We start from the raw sequence: 20,188 nt of genomic DNA on the forward strand, positions 1-20,188 counted from the left end.
AGTGGGCACTTGTGAAGAGCTACAGAAAATGATCTCAGATCATAAAATTCCGTAAAACTCCCAGATGAAAGATTGGAAGGCCGGAAAGGCACTAATGGTTCCAGCTCCTTGGAGAAGGTTCTCTCCTTTGGAAGCCAGATGTGGCCAGGAAGGCGGGAGAGGTGCATGTGGAGAGGAGGAACGTTGTGCTTCCCCCCAGGGCCACCAGGCTGGGACCCAGGGGAGCGCTGTGCTTTCCCACTGGGGCACCAGGCTGGGACCGAGGGGAGCGCTGTTCTTCCCCTCCACCCATCCCTGGGGCTGCCAGGCTGAGACTGAGGGCAGGGTGGCCGCGCTGTCCAGGCCAGAGGGCTTAGTTCCCTTGCACCCTTCCAGTGGAGCAAGTCAGGGCTGTGCACAGAGGACCTGGGACCCTAAGGCGGGGACAAGGCAGAAACTCAGGGGAAGCCAGCACACAGGCCCTGGATGGGTGGGGAGCGGTCGGAGGAGAGCAGCCAAAGCTCCTAGCCAGGCCCAGGCGCTGCAGCCCTTTGCCGGGGCTGTGAAACCACTCCCCACGGAGAGCAGCATCGCCGGGCTGGCAGCAGTTCAGGGTGGCTGTTCTCAGTCCTGACTGGGAAGCCTGTTAGGAATACACATCACCTACTCCTGGAGTCCCGAACGGTCTTTGGGTGACTCCAGTGTACAGCCAGGTTCAGGGGTGTCTCAGTAAGGGGCTGTTTCTGACGTGGAGGGCCTCCTGGTTCTGGAGGGTCACTGTGTGACCTTCTGGCTGGGCCAGGACATAGAGACAGGAGGTATGCATGGCGCCCACAGGCCGGGCACTGAGGCTGCCACCAGAGAAGATGGGAACCCTTCAAGGCACATCCTTAGAGGAGTCACCATGGATGTGAGATGCAAGTGGCTCACTGTGGTTGCCTGGGACCCACACCATGAGGGCAGCCTGTTCGGGTGAAGAATTTAAGGAGGGGGACGTTCTGGCCTGGGTGGGGTGACCAGGTGGGCACCGGGCTGCTGGGCCCAAGTCTGGTGGCGGCGTTGAGAGAGGGGCAACGTGGGGGGACACTCGGGCCTCTGCATCCTGGCCCAGGGTGACTAAGGGGGAAAGGAGGCGCTCGCCGTCTGTAGGTACTTGTGGTCGCCTCACCAAGCAACAGGGAGTGATCCTTGGCCTGGAGTGGAGGACTAGTTTGGGAAGAACGGGATGGAGTAGAGGAAAGTGAACAGAGCAGCTTGCTAACAGGAAGGCTGGCGGGGCAGGGGGCACCCCAAAGCCATTCCTGGGGACAGCGGAGCAGCCCATCAGGCCTCCGACTCCCGGCGCTTCTGTTACCTGCTGCCTCGCTGCTCCCCACCGCTCGAGGGGAGAAGTGTCGGCGACTCAGCGGCGCCTTCCCTTACCTGCCCCTCCACCTGAGGGGAGCCTGACGATTAAGGGCACGTGTCATGAGGTCTGTGTGCCTTAGGCATTCCGGTCACAGGGAGCTGGAGCCCTCAGGTGGAAAGAGGGGCTAGCCCAAGAGGAGAGGTCTGTCCTGCAGCGGACACCCAGCTGACTGTCCGGCGGAAGGAAAACTCTGGGTCAGGGATTCGACTGCACCGTGTTCCCGGCAGTGCGGCTTGGACCAGTCCTGGGCTTCGGTTTCTTGGAGTGCACTTGGTCCCTGAGGGCCTCCGTGAGCCTGGCTGGACACAGGCAGGGCGTGGATGCCAGGCAGGTCCGGGCCAGGAAGCAGTATGCCAGGCTGGATGGGCGCTGACCTTGAGGTGCCTGCAGCCTCTTCCGGGTGGGGCCCTCCTCAGCGGGAGGCTGCATGTGTCCGGGGGAACCCCCTGGGAAGGGCAGGAGCTTGCAGGGCTTCAGAGGGGAGGACCATTCCGTGCAATTCTCTTGACGGTCCACCCGTGGGACCCCCAGGCCTGCAGGGCTCAGGGTCGTTTCCCCAGCAACTCAGCCTGCACCCAGAGCACGGGAGTCGTCGGACTGAGAGCCCCCCTCCTCCCGGACCTCAGGTAGCAGCTGGTCTGGGGCCTGCTGGTGGGGTCACCCCCATGAGTTCCTTCCTCACCCCTACTGGGCTCCCCAGCTCTACCTCCTGCTCCACCCCTTGGAGACGGGCCACCACCCCAGCAGCGCAGACTCGGTGTGGGCGCAGGTCACCACGGGCCAGGGGTGGCCGTGTGGCTGCTCAGTGCCCAGCACCCACAGAGGCACCTCGAGGGTGGGGTGCGGTGGGATGAGCTGGTTTGCTGGTAAACTGCCCCAGGGCCACAGGGAGGTTCTGGAGAAATCCAGGCTCCAGTCCATCAGAAGGCCTAGTGACACCAGTAGCCAAGTGCCCTCCACCTTCCCCCAAAACCATTCCGTCTTCTAGAAAAAGTTCCTCAGAGCCCCTGGATGAGCCAGGCGAGTGACGAGGCAGCAGCGAAGCGCTTGGGCACCAGGGAGGGCCAACCAGATGGGACCTCAGCAAGGCTCTGGCCCTCACCCTCGTTCTCCGCAGATGAGGACGGCTAAAGCCACTCCTGGCCCATGTGAAAGGGGCTTTAGGTACCTGACAGGCCTAATATGGAGGAAGCGCTCACAGACGTCTGTCCTGTGGGGCCAACACTGAGGACACTGTGCCTCAGCTTGAAGGGAATCCGTGTGTCGGGAGGGGCAGGGGCCAGGCCCCTCGCAAGGGCTGGCTGCAGTTGACTGTCATGGAGACCACAGGATTTCCCACGCCAGCCCTTCCCTTCCTTTTCTTTTCCCGGGAGGGCTCACAAGATGAAATATTCTGAAGCCATGGGCTTCACCTCCCAGGGGTTGAGCTTGGAGCCTGGAGAGACAGCGCCCGGGGGCTTCCCCATCCTTCCGTGGCGTCCCCAGAGCCTCCGGCAGGGGGTCGCACCCCTGCCACCTGACATGCCTCCAGCCACGTTCAGGGCAAGCTCCCTGTGGGACCGAGGTGCAGCCTCCTTTCTAGGACACAAACTCGGACGTTGTCTGTAAGTCAGCCCTACGTGGTTCACGGCCCGCCTGACTCCCTGGGTGCCCGAGCACGCAGTTCTCAATGCCAGCTGAATGCCACACCAAAGTGACCAGGGCTACCCTGCCCTCCTGTCAGTTAACTTCTGGCCCACAAGTATTCATCTCCCCATTGCCCCCAGCAGCCCTGCCCAATGGGGCTTCTTCCCTCAGGAAGCTGAGGTCAAGAAAGGAGACGTCCCCAGGGAGCAGCAAGGGCCTGGCACCCTGGGGGTGCAGGCAGATGGTGGGACAGGCCGGGCGGGCAGGGGAGGGGTCCGGGCACAGGCCTGTTGGGGAGCCAGAGGCACTTAGAGCACACGGGGGCCGAGTTTGAGCAGGCGGCTGCAGCACATGGGAAACAGGCCAGTGGGGCGTGTGGCGCTGGCTGCTCTCCTGGGGACGGGCAGGAAGGAGGGAATGGGGGTCACCTCTCCCGGGCTTCCCTCGTAGCTCAGTTGGTAAAGAATCTACGTGCAATGCAGGAGACCTGGGTTCGATTCCTGGGTTGGGAAGATCCCATGGAGAAGGAAATGGTCAATATTCTTGCCTGGAGAATCCCATGGACAGAGGAGCCTGGCGGGCTGCAGTCCATGGGTTTGCAAGAGTCGGACACGACTGAGTGACAAACAGACTTCTCCCGGCTCTGCCCCCTCTCTCCGTGGTCCCTGGAGCAAATCCCGAGCCTCCAGAGAGGCCTTGGGCGCTTCCAGGAGACCACTTGGTTTTCTCGGCCCGTCCCGCCCTAAGGAGGCCTTCTCAGAAGGTCCCTGGATCAGCCCCGTTCAGGCGTCTGCCCCCCAGAGCCTGCCACACCCTCTGTAACAGGGTCAAACAAGCTGCGTGGACCAAAGCCCCTTCCTTCCCATCCCTCTGCCTCTCCCCATCCACCTCTGTCTTCACCCCCACTGCACCGACTCCCAGCAAGACCCAGAAAAACGAGTCCTCATACCCTCTCCTCCTACCACACACCCTCCTGAAAAACTTCGCAGTGTATCAGACACATTGGCTGCATTAGACATGATGAATTTTTAAGGCATGAGTTGGCAGGGTTACCATGGCTGCTTCTGCCCTGAGGGGCACACTGCTGAGGACTGATTGGAATAAATAAAACAGATTTACAACTTTCATACTTGGGAAGCAGAGAGCTGGAAGGGAAGAGAAGCCAGGGGCTGTGGGGGAGGAGGCAGGGAGCTCTCTGAACTTCAGAAGGGAGCCCATGGCCTCCTCCCCCATCTGAATGTCTCAGCGACCTGAGAGCCACTTTCTCTTTAAATTCCTAAAGGATCCCAGCTGTCGGGACAAGGGGCAGGGACCAGGCAGGAGGGCCCTTTCCTGTGGGAATGGTTCTGGGCCCCATGTGCCCTGTGCTCGACATTAGGCTGCGCTTCAGAGTTATAGCTGTGGGGCTCCTGGCAAAAGCCTGTTTTGTTGGCCTTGGGGCCGAGGAGCTGTGGACATGACCTAGGGCCAAAAGGGAGAGGAAGTGAGAACCCAGCCCTCCATGCAGGGTGCTAGCAGCTGGGGATGGAGATCAGAGGAGGGCCCAGGCTAGAGGGAGAAGGCGGGCACTCTGGGGAGACAGTCTGCCTGAAGCCCGCCGGCCAGCCCTGAGCGGCCCTCCAAGGCGGGCTCCACGTGCAGCCTCGCAGAGAGCCTGACTCAGGACGCCTGCCCGCTCACCTGCCGAAGCCCAACGCGCCCCACCCCCCCCCGCCCCCCTGCCACAGGCCACACCACCCCTTGAAGAGCCGAGCTCAGGGGGGCGGTCCCCTAGCCCAGTCCCTCACGGGGTGCCAGGCGGGCTGGATGGCCGGCTGGAGACGGAGCTGTGACGGACCTGGCAGGCAGTGCTGGTGGAGGACGCAGAGGGTAGCGCCATGAGCGTTCAGGGCAGCCTCAGAGATGGTGGACAGACCTGCCCCGCATCGGAAACCATTGGTTGGGCCCAGCCAGACAGGAGGCGCCGAACAAAGTCACTGGCGTCGCCTGTCTCCCGTGTGGCACTAATACAGCATGATTCCACAAGCTCTGGAGGGGCCTGGGAAGGACTGGTCCCCTGACTCCTCGGGAGGTAGGGGCCCTAGGGAGCGGTGGTGCACCCGCTGGGCCCAGGACCTGGCAGCTGAGGCTCGTTTTGAGTTCTCTGTTGGTCGTGGAGCAGTGAGGAGGGAGGCGAGTGAGGGTTGAAGCAGGAACAGACTGTATTACTAGTGACTGGGGGAGCAGGAGGCATCCCCTGCGATTATGCCCATCTCAGCAACAGCGTCCCTTTCTGCTCAAGTGGGGTGAGTCCAGAGTCTCCCCTCCAGGCCAGCTGTTCGGTGCCCTGTGCTGGTGGCCATCCCATCAGTGGGGGTAGCTAGTGACTCAGGACAGTCAAGAGTGGGAAAGCCCTCCAGCCTCCATTTCCCCTTAAACTTCTCTTGAATCCGCCTGATGCCAGTTCCATGTCTTCCGACCAGTAACCTCGGACTGACCCGCCAGTGGGATGAGTTGTGCCCACCAGCTGGTCCCAAAGCTGGCACTGTCAGCCCAGGTGGGGAACACTCCTGGGCCCTACAGGCTGCTTGCTCACCCAGCACCCTCTCTTCATGGATCAGACATACTGTCTGCTTCAGCTTTTCTACAAAAAGCCAGGCCTGAGCAAGGAGTGGGGAGGGGAGGGCCAGGCAGCCGCCCCCAGCGCCCCTCGAGAAAGGATGAGCTCACTTTGCTTCCCAGCCAGCTCTGGGTGATGGGCTCGGTGTCAGAACCGGCAGGACCGGGTGCCGGGGGCGTCGGCATGCCCTGACTTGGCGCCAGGCGCCAGGGAGAGCGGAAGGGAACCCGGGAAGCCTTGGCCGACAGCATGGGTGGGGGAGTGTGACTTCGCCGGTCCTGTTTTGGGAGGGTGCAGGGGAGTGGGGTCATGGGAAGAAGTCTCCCGTCTTCTCCCAAAGCCAGATGGCTGACTTCAGATTTCCCAGAGCATGGCGCGGCAGGCAGCAGGATGCTCGCCCCAGGAAGAGTACCCATGCTTGGGCCCCTGTCCCCCAAAAGCCACTCTGGGCCCCTGCTGCTCCACGCGGGCCTGGCCCCCAGCTGTCTCCACCATCCATGCCCCCCTCCTCTGTGCCAGCCCATGCCTGCCCCCCGGCCCCCTCTATCCCGAAAGGACTGGGTCCCCTCCCTCAGCACCCCCACTACCAAGACGGCCTCCCCCAGGCACCCTGCCTCGTGCAGCACCCCCAGGCCTGCAGGATGAGCCCCGGTAGAGCAGGGCCTCTTCTCACGTTTTCTGCACACGGCCCGGCAGGGAGGGGTCTTGGCCCCCACACCAGGACTTGGCCACCTTGGTCCCGGTTCCTGGAAAAGAAGCAGCACCATGGGACCTTCCCGCACCAGGACAGAGCAAGGACCCACAGAGCCTCGGAGCGTGACCTGCCCTCTCCAGCCCCTGCCGGGCCAGTTGAGGTCTTCCTCCTGCCCACCCCAGCCCGTGGTCACCTGAAGCAGGGGCTGTAGTTGAGCACCAGGCTGGACTGAGGGCAGCACCTCCCACCACGCTGGGGCCATTCAGGGGCAGAGTCTGGCGGGTGCTTGGCCGGCGATTGTGGTTGGGGGACAGTGAGGAGGCTCACACCAGCCGGGCAAGTGTGGTGTGGCCCCTGTGGGCAGGCTCTGGTCCTGAGCCTTCCCAGCCCAGCGCCCGGCTTGGCCTTTTGAGGCCGCCCCTCTCTGTGCGTTAGGGAAAGTGGCAGTCCCTCTTGTGTCCCGGGGTTTCAGAGCCGACAGAAGGTAGGCTGCTCCCCTGAGAGCTCCTATGAGTGACACAGGGTCCCCCACGGGAACTCGGACCTGGAAGCACGGGACAGCGGTCCATGCCACAGCGGGCGGCTGGAGGAGGGGGCAGAGTATGCGCTCGAGCCGCCCCGGGGCAAATGCTGGCGGACCCCTGCTCTCCTCGGGCCTAAGGGGCCTCCAGGTTGTGGCCTCCCAGACCCCTCCCAGGGTCCCTCCCACCCCACCTCTCTGCCTTGTCTCCGAGTATTTTCCAAGCTATTGTCTCATCGCGAATAGCACGTTAATGTGGGTATTAAAAAATATGGGCAAATGTTTAATGCTCGCAAGCTGTGTTCCATTATTGATGCTCTGCTTGGGGGCCCGGCAGGTAGCACAAGCGGGCTGGGGCTCTGTGGAGAAGTGATGACCCAGCAGCCCCGTGAGGCCGCCATCTGCCGGGCCTGCTCACCACGGGCTCCTAGGAGGCAGAGTGGGGAAGGGAGTTCAGTCCCTGGGTCTGAAGCCGCCCCTCCTCCCCTGCGGGTGTGGCCGGGCCCCTCTGCGTGCGTGGGGTGCAGGCTCCGTGAGGTCTCAGCAGATCCCACGGGGGGAGCCTGGGACTGGGCCAGGGAGGCTGGGCCGCCTGTGCAGGTCACGCCACAAACTCAGGTGGAGTGAGAAGTTGCCCCTTGTTTTCGGCCACGCTGGGTCTTCGTTGCTGCTCGCAGGCCTTCTCTGGTTGCAGAGAACAGGGCTCCTCTCGAGTTGCAGTGTGAAGGCTTCTCGTAGCGATGGCTTCTCTTATTGTGGAGCAGACTCTTGGTGCACAGACTTCAGAAGTTGCCACCCAGGGGCTCATCACTTGTGTCTTGAGGGCGCTAGAGCGTGCTGGCTTTGGTAGTTGTGGCGCACCAGCTTAGCTGTTCTTCGGTATGTGGAATCTTCCCGGACTGGGGATTGAACCTATGTCCCCTGCATTGGCAGGCAGATTCTCACTCACTGCGGCACCAGGGAAGGCCATAATTTAGCACTCTTTAAGAAGCACCCCAGTTGGGGCATGGAGAGCGAAAAAAGAAGCAGGGAGTCTGATTAGAAGGTGGCTTGGAATTGAGCAGGCAAGAGAGGGCTGACTGGTGGCCCCGGGCAGGATGGCCGAGACGGGCCAGGAGGCAGGCGTGCGCTGAAGGCAGAGCCCTGGTGAGAGGGCCCCCGAGGGTCACGGAGGACTCCGTGGTTTGGGCTGCAGCAGCTGCATGGGCAGTGATGTCCCCTGAAGGCTGGGGGCCTGAGTCGAGGGGGAAACCAAGAGGTGTGCTGTGGCCCCGCCAAGCCTGAAGGGCCTGTTGGTCAAGCAGGCAGGGCAGCCTCCAGGTGAGCGGTGCCCGTCCAGAGGCCACCAGGGCTCGAGAGGCGCATGTGGGAGCCGCTCATCTAGAGACAGCTTTGAAGACATCCACAGGGCCAGGCCTGGCCACCGAGGTGCCAGCCAGAAAGGGAGCCGAAGGCGACTGAAAGCTGCAAGGAGGGCATGGTGGTGATGCGGACGTGCTCAACGCTCTGCTTTCCTGACCTTCTGAGGCCTCCTTGCACTCGCAGCTTCTTAGGGACGCCGGGAGGCCATGGTGCCCACCTCTGCTCCTCACCACCCCCTTGTCAGTCCCTCTACACCTGCCCTGGCTGGCCTCCGGCTGCCGCAGGCCCCCCCGGGCCCGTGGTCCCCGGGAAGCGCTGCCTGGCAGCAGCCTCAGCTGTCGGCCTCCGTCATGGAGACGGCGGCAGCTGCGGGCAAACGGTCACTTGTGACCATTTGTCAGAAAGCATTCCTTCCTCCCGGCCTGCCCTCCTGCCCACTTCTCTCCCACGGCCCTGGAGAGGGGCCTGTCTCGGGCTGGGAGGGCCCCGAGGGGATAAAAGTGCTGTCTGTGCTCTGCGGAAGGGCCGCCCGTGGTACCAACGCGGGACCCAACCAGGGGTCCTGCCCGCCACGCACCACGCACCACACAGGCTGTCAGGAGTCTGGGCGGCTGCCCTCCGAGTCACCCCCCAGTGCAGGTAGGCGTCGCCCCCAATTAGAAGGTGGAGAAATTGTCCCACAGACACACTGGGTCACACAGCTGGTCAGGAATCAGGAGCAGTAGGCTCGAGGCTGTGGCCCATCCTCCAGCCGCCCCACCCGCCCCCACGATGGCGGAGCCCTCCCCATCCCACCCTCCGGCCCGTCCCCCCAACAGCTTTGTTTCCATCTCTTTGGTGGTTTCTGGCCCCGGCCTGCTGGTTCCAGCTGGGCCTAGGCTGGAGACAGCCTGCCTGCTCTTTGCACTTCGTGGTTTGGCCTCTCTGTTACCAAATGCTCTGGGATTTTTCTGGAGCCAGGGGTGGAGAAGAATCTTCTCCAGTCTGGCCCCAGGGCGTGGCTGGCATTCGGAAAGAAGCAGGAAGCCAGACCCTGATAATGCTGAGTTTAGTGTATGTTCAGTGGCCAGAAGCAGAGATGTTAGAGGCTCATTGGCTCCAAGCGGGGCACGCTTTGTTCAGCACCTTTGAGGCCTCAGACCCCTGTTCAGACAAAAAGTGCCTGAGACCAGGAGTCAGGCAAACAGACAATGACCCCGGATGAGAGACAGGAAAGGGGGCGCCATGCTGGCACCAGCCCCCAACAGGCAGGGCTCAGGGGCCGCACCCCACCCTTCTTAGCAGCGTTTGCCGACTCCTGGGTTTGTGCTTCTCGCTTCCAGAGGCCTTGAGATTCCTAGACTCCCGACAGAAAGGCCTGCTTGTCCCCGCAAGGCCAGGCTTCTGTGGGCAGCTAGCAAACCAGGGAGGTCGATAGGCTCCCCCGAGCCCTGTCCTTGAGACCTGCTGTCACTGTTGACATCACCTTGGTCCAGAGACCCGGGGGAAACTGCTTTCTTCCTCTGTTCTCTGGGTTCCCAGTTTTCCCTTTTATAAAATGGAGACTCCTTCTCAGAAAGCCCGAGCCTTATTCCCCAAGCTGTCTTTCTTGAGATTTCACATTCTGGCCTGGGGTGGAGGGATAAACACAGCCTGTGGGACTCTGGAGTGCCCGGGAGCCGTGGACCCAGCTCCACTGTGAGGGGCCCCCTTGGGCACCCCAGAGGCCCAGGAGCTGGGCGTCCTGCCACAGGTCCAGAAGGCTCCGCCTCCTGTTGCACACAGAGAGTGTCTTCCCCTCGCCACCCCCCACAGGCAGCTCCGCCTCCTGTTGCACACACAGAGTGTCTTCCCCTCGCCACCCCCCACAGGCAGCTCCGCCTCCTGTTGCACACACAGAGCATCTTCCCCTCGCCACCCCCCACAGGCAGCTCCGCCTCCTGTTGCACACACAGAGCATCTTCCCCTCGCCACCCCCCACAGGCAGCTCTGCCTCCTGTTGCACGCGGAGAGCATCTTCCACTCGATGGCAGACATCCTGCTCCGGGAGGAGGACCTCACGTTTGCCTCGACCATGGTCCACACCCTCAACACCATCCTGCTGACCTCCACTGAGCTCTTCCAGCTGCGAAACCAGCTAAAGGACCTGAAGACCCCGGTACTCCTCACCCGCGGGCTCCAGCCAGCGTCGTTCACGTGCACACGGGCGCGGCCGTGCCAGCCCGCCCCTCGGTCCCCAGAGATTGGTGGGGAGGAGACAAGATGTGACCCGAGGCCTCCCGGTCCAGTGTCAAATACGGGTCCCTTTGGGTGGGCTGTATGTAAGAGCTAGCCAGGGGCGTGGGTTTCCCACCGGGCAGGGCTCTGCCCACAGAAGGCTGGGGACCCTGCTCCAGGGTCCGTGTGCCCTCCCTGACACCCCACCCCCACCTGGCACTGCCCCTGTGCACACACAGCGGCTCAGCTCTGAACCCCCCTTGCAAGCCCGGTTGAATCATGCTTACTGGGCTGTGCCAGCTGGTCAGGGTCGGGCCTGTGGATACAACCCTACCGGGGTCGGACGTCACCACTCCCCTGACCCTCCTCCTTGGCCTGGGCCCCCCTCTCCCGCAGAGGGACACGTCTGTGTCAGCCAGGGTGTCACAGTGCTGTCTGGCCCAGGAGTTTTGAGTGCGGGCCCACCAGGGCTGGTTGGAGAGAGCAGGGAGGCGCTCTCCATTCTGCCAAACCGCTCTGGGGGAAGTGGGTCAAAGGCCTCGCTCGGACTGAGCTGCAGAGGGTCCCTGGGGTTGGCTGTCATACAGGACAGGGTGGCGGCTCTGGGGCTTCCATCTGGGCTGTGCTCATTATCCTCCCAACTCAGACCCTGCACTGGCCCATCTCTGGGGTCTCCAGGACATCCAGGCCTGTGCCTGGAGGCGCTGGGTCCCGACCTCTGGGAATGAGCCAGGCCACACCCCTGCCTCCCTCCTGTAGGATGTTCCTTAGGGCAGGGGCGCTCCCTAGGGTGGGCTCAGCTCCAGGCGTGGTCTCAAGTGCAAGGTGGGCTGCAGAGGAAGGAAGAGGTGGCTTTAAGGATGACAGGAAGGCACTGCCCAGGAGAGGAGGCAGGGCCCTGAGCAGGCTTCCTCCCTGCCCGCACCCAGGGCCCTCGTGGCCCCCCAGGCCCTGCCGTGGAAGGCTGGGAGGGTGACTGCCCTTATCTGCCAGGCTAGGCTCGCTGCCGGCAGGCCCTCGCAGCCACAGCACGTGGCTCTGTGCACCCGAGAGTAATGACAGGGTCTGAGGAGGAGCTGTCAGCGTTTCCTTTGTGATGGCTCCTTCCGGCTGGGCTGCCAAACACAGCCCGGGGGGCCAGGCCGGCCCCTAGTGCCCGCAAGGTGCCCGTGGCGGCGGGGGGGCGGGGGGGCACGGCTGGGGGCGGGGCCGGGGAGGGCGGGGCTGGGGCGGGGCCTGGGCGGGCCCTGTTGACAGCACACACACCCCTTCACCCCGCAGGAGAGCCGGAACCTGTTCTGCTGCCTGTACCGCTCCTGGTGCCACAACCCCGTCACCACGGTATCCCTCTGCTTCCTCACCCAGAACTACCGGCACGCCTACGACCTCATCCAGAAGTTGTATCCTTCGCTCGCCATCCTACCGTCCAGCCTCAGGGGGCCGGTGGGGGCCGGTCCCAGCGGACTCCCCCCCAGGCTCCCCTCCAGGCCTGTGGCTTCAGGGCCCGTGAGGCCCAGTGAGGGACGCAGCTGAGGAACCGGGGTCATCTCGCGAACCGGAGGTCGGGGAGGGTGCGTGCTTAGGTGAGGGTGCCCCAGGAGAGAGGTAGGGTGTTCTCAGCCCAGTGCTGGCGCGAGGACGGGGCGGTTGGACAGCAGGAGGAGTTGAGCCCAGGGGCCTTTGGGGGCCGCCGAGCCCCGCAGAGGACGTGCCGGCAGAGGCGGAGCAGCCGCGGGGCCTCGGTACGAGGGATGGCCCCAGTGCCCATCAGGGCCTGTCTCAGAGGAAGGCGTCCACCGTCAGGTTTTGTTTGGAACACTGTGAAGCAAACCAGCTTTCTCTGCGTGGTGTGTGACCTGGGTCAGAAAGCTACGTAGGAGGCAGAATTGGCCTTCTCCTCTAAGGGGTGGAGAGCTAGGGTAAGGAAAGAGGGGCCCTGAGGCGCCTCCGCTGAGAGTCCGCCGTGGCCTTGCCCGGCTCCCTCAGGCGCCCGCACGCCGGCACACCTCTGTCTGCCCTCCATCATTCAGGCAGGAACGGGGCCCTGCCTGCCCCAGCACCCCCTGGGCTGCAGGCCCGAGATAACAGCCCTTAGGGCCTGGCGGGCGCAGAGAAGAGGAGCAGACGGAGCGCGGGGCCGCCCTGCCGGCTCGGTCTAGAGGGGCAGAGAGGCAGAGGGAACAGGCCGCTGCGCTGGGCCTTGTGTCCCGATGCTGCTCAAGTGGAAACACGGCCTGAGCCCTGGAGCCAGGGCCTGGGGCAGGGGCCGCACGCTCTGTGCAGCCAGGCCAGCCCTGGGCCAGCGCCTCCGTGCCCCCAGCCCAGCCCCCCAGAGAGCAGGCTGCCCCCAGTGCCCCCAGCCCAGCCCAGCTCCTCAGCGGGCTGCCCCAGGGCCCCTGCGCCCCCTGCCCAGCCCCTCAGGCAGGTGGGCTGCCCTGGCCAGCAGTGAGGCTTCCTTGACCGCCCTCCCAGCGGGGACCTGGAGGTCACTGTGGATTTCCTCACGGAGGTGGACAAGCTGGTGCAGCTGATCGAGTGCCCCATCTTCACATGTGAGCGTGCGCCGTCCTGCAGGGAGGCTGCGGAGCCAGATTCAGAGAGCGGCTCTCTGCCCCTGGGGAGGGAAGGGGGGCAGGCGGGCACCCAGGGACGCTTCTGGAACATCAGGAATGTGAGAATAGGAGGACGGGGCTCAGGCGGCCGGCTAGAACAGGGCATCAAAGCCTGCCTGTGCGCTGGCAAAACCCACCTGGGGCAGGCAGGGCGGCCACTGGGGGTGCCCTCCCAGGCGCCTAGGAGCCAGCCCCTCGTCCCTGCAGAGCAGAGCTGGCGTTGCCAGGAGCTGACGGCAGGCGCTGAGTGTAACACCTGAGCTAAGTGTGCGGGAGGGGCAGCTGGCCGGGCCCCGCCTCATCCAGTGCCTGCGCCCCAGAGCAGGCAGCTCAGAATGCAGCCTGTGTGCTTACGGCGTGGAAGTGAAGCCGGGCGGCAGCCCTGCTGACAGCCAGCTTCCTCCTGAGCCCAGCCCCCAGGCCCCTTGCTTGGGCAACACCCCTGACCTACCCAGGCCAAGCCCTGGAGCCCAAAGGCGACCCAGGGGCCGCGGGCTGCCCCCTCATCCAAAGAGAAGGCAGCTTCTCCACACAGCCACTGTCATGATGACAGGCACATGAGCAGGAGGGAGACCCTGTTCCTAGCGGAGGGCATCAGAGCGTACCCAAGATGGTCCCTGGACTGACATTTCACTTCCTCAGAGGTCTCCCGGAGCAGCCTAGCTTGTGCTCCCCTGACGGCAGGTCCAGCCCAACCCTAGAGAAGCCGCAAACATCTCTCCAGGCCCAGGGCTTTCGTGCGGAGACCACAACAGAGTGGTCCACAGCTGGCCCTGCCTAGCCCCGTTCACACCCTTGGTGGCCTCGAGCCCTGTGGTGACTGGCTTGGCCCCCAGCCCAGCTCACCCAGGGTCAGAGCAGGGACGGGGTTTGGAACCAGCGCCGCTGGGCCTGGGGTGAGGGGAGGGGCTGCTGCTTGAGACCTCTGCCTCCTGCCACAGCCCGGCCCTGAGGCCCGCGCAGAGCTCCCGGGTGACGTGGTCTCTCCAGCGCTGTGTGGCTTGTCCTCCACCGAGGATCCTCAAGATGGGGCCTTAGACACAAGAAAGAAACGAGTGATTCCCTGGAAGGGCTCGGGAGAGCCGCATGGCTCCGTCTAGTTGGGACCGTGCTGGGCAGGGCCCGGGTGTGTCCCTCCCGTCAGGCACAGCATAGGCAGGGCTGGCATCTGAGGCGGATGTCCAAAAGTGCCCACCAGATGCTCCTGGGCTCCGTGTGTTCAGTCACACACCAGAGCGCTTCCCACCCTGCCCGCCCTTAAAGCTGCCTCAGCCCAGCCTCTCTCTGGCTCACCCTGTCAACAGTGCTCTGTGCCCACGTGTGGAGCGGGCCCAGGGGTCTGTCATGCTCCAGCCGGGGCCCCTCAGTTCCAGGGAGCGGTGGGTATGTGCCAGGCCCTGCGGCTGGCTGGGGTTGCCAGGCTGAGGTGACTGTCGGGAAGGTCGGACGGCAGGGGAGGCTGATCTCGTGTGATCACGGGAACGGCTCAGACGCCGCTGGAGGGGGCAGGCTTCGAGGAGCCCAGCCACCGCGCTGACCCTCCTAGCCAGGCTGCTGTGCCGTCAGAACCGTCCTGACCCCTGCCACCGCCCTCCCTGACCCCTGCCCTCCGCCTTCCCTGGCCCCTGTCCTCTGCCCTCCCTGACCCCCACCTCCGCCTTCCCCGACCCCTGCCCTCCGCCGTCCCTGACCCCTGCCTCTGCCTTCCCGCAGACCTGCGCCTGCAGCTGCTGGACGTGAAGAGCAACCCGTACCTGATCAAGGCCCTGTACGGCCTGCTCATGCTGCTGCCGCAGAGCAGCGCTTTCCAGCTGCTATCGCACCGGCTGCAGTGCGTGCCCAACCCTGAGCTGCTGCAGACCGAGTGAGTGCCCAGCTCGGGGACACAGCCTGGCATGTCGGGGCAAGAAAGCGGTGACCTGGGTCCCCCCTGACCTCCGCCTCACACCTCCTCTCACTGCGGACACTGTTCGCCTCTCGGCCGCTTGCCTGTAGGCCTCCCATTTCCACATCAGAGCCCCTGGCTGGGAGACCTGGCCCTGTTCACAAGGTGGTAGGTAGTTGGGTTGAGTTTATTGAAAAGTTTGAACGCGTGCTAGAGTGACCCAAACAGAAAGTGCAGGGGGAGGAATTCGTGTCCCATTTCGGAGGCTGTGTTGCCTGGGGCACGTGGTGGGAGAGCCACAGGGGGTCCCTCCCAGGCTCAGACAGCCCTCCCCCCACGTGCAGCAGAGAGACAGCCCTGGGCCACGGTGTGCCCCGGGTCGCCTCGGACCGTCCCCGTCGCCGATTGGTGTGGGAACCAAGGGTGCACCACGGCCACCCTGCTCTCGACCTGTCCACAGGCAGGACAGGTCCCAGGCTGGCTGCCCGGAGAGGCCCTGCACGCCAGCCTCCGGGGCATCCAGACTCCCACCCTGAACCCACTGCTGGCCCGGCCCCCGGAGCCTGTTGGGTCATGTCTATATTTGGTAACCCTTGGAGGCTTTGCCTCATCCACAGGCATTTGGCATCCGAGATGGAAAATTTCACTTGTCAGGTCGCCATGGAAACAAGCAGAGCCACCGAGAAGATTTACGCTGAATGGAGCGCACCCAGCTTGCACCAGATGCCCTATGCGTCTAGAATTCCCTCCCAGGCTGTGCAAGCCCCTCGGCAGGCCGGGCTCCTCGCTCCCACAAGAGGACTCAGGCCTTTGCCCTGCGGTGGACACAGGCAGCCTTGAGATGGCCCTGTGCCCTCTGTCCTGCAGGGCCTGGGGCACCACCCCCCCACCTGACCTGGTCTGTCCAGGGGCTGGACGTGTGGACCCCGATGGGTTTTCTCCCTGCCCCAGGCCACTCGAGGGGCCGGAGCCCCAGGCCAAGGCACAGCTCCTGCGCATCATGCCCCGCTCCCCGGACAGCGGTGGGGAGGGCCGGGTGCTGCCCCAGCTGCTCATGACGCCGCTGGGTGACCCTCAGGAGGCGGCACTTGGTGCTCGGGGTGCCCCGGGGCAGGGGCAGCCAGAGGATTAGGTGTGGGTTTTATTCCCTTGCCCAGAGCGCCTCTGGCTGCTGGGACTCGGAAAGGCCCAGGGCCCGTCCTGTGTTTCGCTGGCCTGGCCTCTGCTGGCCGCCAGTCCCTGATGGGTGTCAGGGTCGCCCTGGCAGCCACTTAGGAGGGAAGGTGAGGGGGAGGCAGGAAAGGCTGCTTGGCTGTGCCCTCTGGGCCGGGCCGCAGCCCCTGTGCTGGTGAAGGCCGCTGCCTCCTGGGAGCTCTGTCCTCTACATCTCCTCGCGTAGGGAGCACTCTGAAAAGGAAGGAAGGCTCAGATCAGTTGGAGCCCTCCCCAAGCCAGGACAAGGCAGGTCTGCAGGTGAAAGCTGGGAAAAGGAGGCTCGCCCCTGGTCTCCCGTGATCAGGGTCAGCATGCCTGGGGCCTCTGGCTGATAAGTGGCTCACGGGCCTGGACTAAGGTCTGGTCCACGCTCTGCCGAGAGTTTGCTGTGTGGCCTCAGGCCAGCCCCATGGCTTCTCGGGGCTCTCGATGTCTTCATCAGTAACGCACTGGACTAAATGGATCCATGGGGGTCTGCCCAACCTTCACGGCCTTGGGTTCCCAGGCTCTCCTTGCAGGGACCCAAGAGCTGCCCTGGAAGAAGGCAGGGAAGAGCGGCTGAGGAGGGGGCCTCAGGGCCAGCTGGGGTGGGGGGCCGCTTGCCGGCTTAGGCTTAGAGATACCTCCACCCTGGAGAGGCATCCCTGCGCAGGGTGGTGGCAGGAAGACAGCGGCAGGCTGCCCAGAAGGCCCACGAGCAGGAACCAGCTGGAGGAGCCTCTGCTCCTTGTCCCGCGCACCCCGCTGTGGACTGAGGGCTCAGGGACCCTGGCCACTGGTTCAGGCTTCTGGGCCATTGTCTCCTCTGTGAGGCAAGAGGGAGCCTCGGAAGCAGAAGCTGGTGACACTCACCAGCCAGGAGCAGGGTGACAGGTGCATGGTGGCAGAAGAGAGGGCTGGCCTTGGGTTCTGGAATGCCAGCCCCGTGCTGCTGGCCGGGTGTCCCCCAGCCACTCACGGCCTGAGGGTTGTAAATATACAGGGAACACGAAGGGCTGAGCAGCGGCTGCACCCTGGAGTGGCAGGGGGCGACCGGGGGCGGGGGCAAGCCTCATTCCCAGCCTCCATGTCGGAGGAGCCCCACACCCCCGACACAGCTCTCCCTGCCCCCAAGACCCCGGGCGGGGAAGGGCCTGCCCGCAGGGGGCTGAGTCACAGGAGGGGCAGGACTTGCTGCCTTCGAGGCGCGGGAGCAAGGGGACGCCCAGCCCCCCCACCCCCGCCCGCCTGGCCACATCTGTGCACAGCACCCGGGATTTGCCGCCGTCTCTGGCATCTCCCTGGCAACCCCTAATCTCAGCCCCTCTGCCCCTCATGCAGAGAGTGCTGGGGGAGAAACACAGACCGTGGGTGCCGGCCTCAGACGGCACGCTTCGCCATCACCTCTGGCCTGCACGTCTCCCCCTCTTCCTCTGCATGGGTGGCGCGGCATCTGGCCGCCCCCTGGGGCCAGTGCGTCCCTCAGCCTCCTCAGGAGGGGGAGCTGCTCCCGGGTGCCAGGACACCCAGGCCCCAGCAATACTATGCCAGGGATGTCCCTTCCGCTTTCCCAGGGGAGCCCAGAATGCTGCCCGCAGACTGGCCCCTGAGAGCGAACCCAGCCCAGCTCCTTGTGAGCTTTGCTGAACCAGTGTTGCCCGAGGCCCAGGTGAGGTGTACTAATAGTTCACCCCAGCAGAGAGTCCCGCAAAGACGACTCTTCTCCCTCATTTTGGCCTCGCTGGAGGCAGATCGTGTGGTCCGGGAAGGATCTGCTTCTGGACTCTGAAGCCTGGAGGCCCTGGTGAAGGGCTCTCTTGATGACTGTGGGCTGATCAGCTAGGCAGCGACCCTTTGGGCCACTGGGCCCAGGAAAGAAGCGGCCACAGCCACACTCCAAGGTGTTCATAGGTTGTGTATCTTTGTCAGGAAGGGAACAGGCTGAGTAGGGCCATGGGGCTGCTCCAGATGGCATCCCAACTATGGGAAGAGTTCCCGCTGCCCCTGGTCCTGGTGTTTTTTCAGAGGTGCCTTCCAGGCTCTGACCATCAGCAGGCTGCGCCCCACCAGGAGCCAGGTTCATCAGTGAGGGTCCCATTTGCATGAAGCACTTGTGATTCCCCCAAGCGGACTGAGCTGCTAAGCCTCAAGGGGACAGGGTTGTAGCTGCAGTGGCCACCCATTGGGCAGCTAGGCTGGGACTGGACACCAGAGCAAGTTCCTCCTGTCGTGTCCGGTATTGCAGCTGTGCGGTACACAACCTGTGCCACAGCACAGAGCAGCTAGGAGGGTGCTAACGAGGAGTTCTCAGAGGCGTCAGCTGCCCAGTGGCAAGACCAGCTTTCCTTCCCCAGGGACACAGAGTGACTGAGGGCCTCTGAGCCCCAGAGCTCAAAAACAGATGTCCTGCCAAGTGGAGAGCCTGTAGACCTCGGCCATCCCTGTGGTCCCTGGCCTCAGCCCTGCCCCTCCTCCCCCTTCTCCCTGGACCCTGTTCCAAGCCCCAGCTGGCTTCTGGCTGGCTGCTGGCCCTGGCTTTCACCCCAAAGGGAGCCACTCATAAACAGGAAATGCTTCCCGGTGTGATGCCTGCTCTGGGCACCGCTGCCAGCCCACAGGCTGAGGGCCTTATCCAAGCAGCAGTGTTGACTGGTCCTGTCTGCTGGGGGGGAGGGGGTGCTCCTGAGCGCTCCCCTCTTTGGGCCAAGAGTTGGGGGTTTGCCGGGGCTGAGGTGGACACATGTCCCGAGGTCGGGCTCCACCAGCCTGTGGCTGGTGCTTCCCCCTCCAGCAGCCCCACGTGCACTCAGGCCCTGACGCTGAGCCGTTCTGCTCCCTTCCACAGAGACGGTCTGAAGGCAGCACCCAAGTCGCAGAAAGCAGACTCCCCAAGCATTGACTACGCGGAGCTGCTGCAGCACTTCGAGCGGGTCCAGAAGAAGCACCTGGAAGTGAGGCACCAGCGGAGCGGGCGTGGGGATCACCTGGACCGGAGGGTGGTCCTCTGACGGCCTGGCGTGGAGACAGGCCCACGGAGTGGTGCCGTGGCGTACTGGGGGTCTTCAGGCCTCCTCCCCGCAGAGCCCAAGGGTCTGCCTTGAGGGCAAGGCTGGGCCTGGCCACCAGCGCGGGGCAGGGTGGTGGGCTGGAGGCGCTGACCACTGCGCTGCTCTCACAGCCCAGCCCCAGGCCCCCAGCTGCACTGGGGATCAGACAGAGCTGGCTGCCCACCAGTGTGGGGCCACAACCTCAGACATCCCTGTTTTCTGGAATCGGGTTCTTTCTAACGCCCTCTTGTAAAGAGCTTGACGCCCCAAGCCCACCAGACCTCTGACCTCGTGCAGATGTGTGTACATACATGTATACCCGTCTGTGTGCACATAGGGACCAGCACAGATCCGTATGAAGGATGCACTCCTCCCCAATAAAGAAGTGACAGAAAACTCTCCACTCACGCCTGGCCTGCTCCTTCCCATGGGTGCCCACCCCACTGACACTCAGCAGCCCTGGGACCCTGCTGCCAGTCCTAGAGACCTGTTCTCATGCCCCCAGGCTTTGGGGGGCCTCAGGTAGGCCCACTGATGTCCCAGCGGCTCTTGTGGGTCCCTAGAGTAGGAGAGAAAGGCCTTGGGTGGGCTTTTCCCCAGAGCCCCAGCACAGGCCTGGGAGGGTGAGTTCCCCTGTCTGAAGTCTCCAGGACAGAAAGGCAGGCTGAACTCACCATGGCCCATGTGCACACACGCATCCTCCTACGTATGTGCCCCAGGCATCAGAGAGGGGATGAGGGCCTGCCTCTGTTCTGCTGGTCCTGCTCGGCCCCAAACCCTGAGGACCGGACCCCACCATCCTCAGAGGCCCGGCCTGGGGCACCCCATGCAGGTGGCATCAGTCAGCACGGGCCCTACTTGGAAAAGGAGCCGGAGAACTGGAGGAGGGTCCAAACTCCTGTGCCTGGGATAAAATGTCCCAAGGCGGGCGGCCTCTGGGACACCGTACGCCCCTGCTACGTGTGGTGGGTGGGTCCACCACACAGGATGTGCCCCAGGATCTCAGCTTGCTCCCGTCTTCTGAAAACGCGGGGAGACACAGACAGCCGTAGACCAAAGGCTGGAG

At 63.9% G+C, this 20,188-nt stretch overlaps 1 protein-coding gene across 1 annotated transcript in view; it reads left to right on the top strand.

The window, feature by feature from the left end:
• The window catches only part of VAC14 (Vac14, PIKFYVE complex component), a 77,901-nt gene extending 58,376 nt beyond the window's left edge, over positions 1–19,525 (top strand). Inside the window, exons 15-19 of the mRNA XM_018061663.1 lie at positions 10,151–10,325; positions 11,666–11,784; positions 12,857–12,936; positions 14,710–14,860; positions 18,921–19,525. Of these exons, the coding sequence (XP_017917152.1) occupies positions 10,151–10,325; positions 11,666–11,784; positions 12,857–12,936; positions 14,710–14,860; positions 18,921–19,083 (688 nt within the window). The 3' untranslated portion in view covers positions 19,084–19,525. The remainder of the gene's footprint in view (positions 1–10,150; positions 10,326–11,665; positions 11,785–12,856; positions 12,937–14,709; positions 14,861–18,920) is intronic.

Source organism: Capra hircus, chromosome 18, assembly GCF_001704415.2.
Source record: "Capra hircus breed San Clemente chromosome 18, ASM170441v1, whole genome shotgun sequence".
Lineage (NCBI taxonomy): Eukaryota > Metazoa > Chordata > Mammalia > Artiodactyla > Bovidae > Capra > Capra hircus.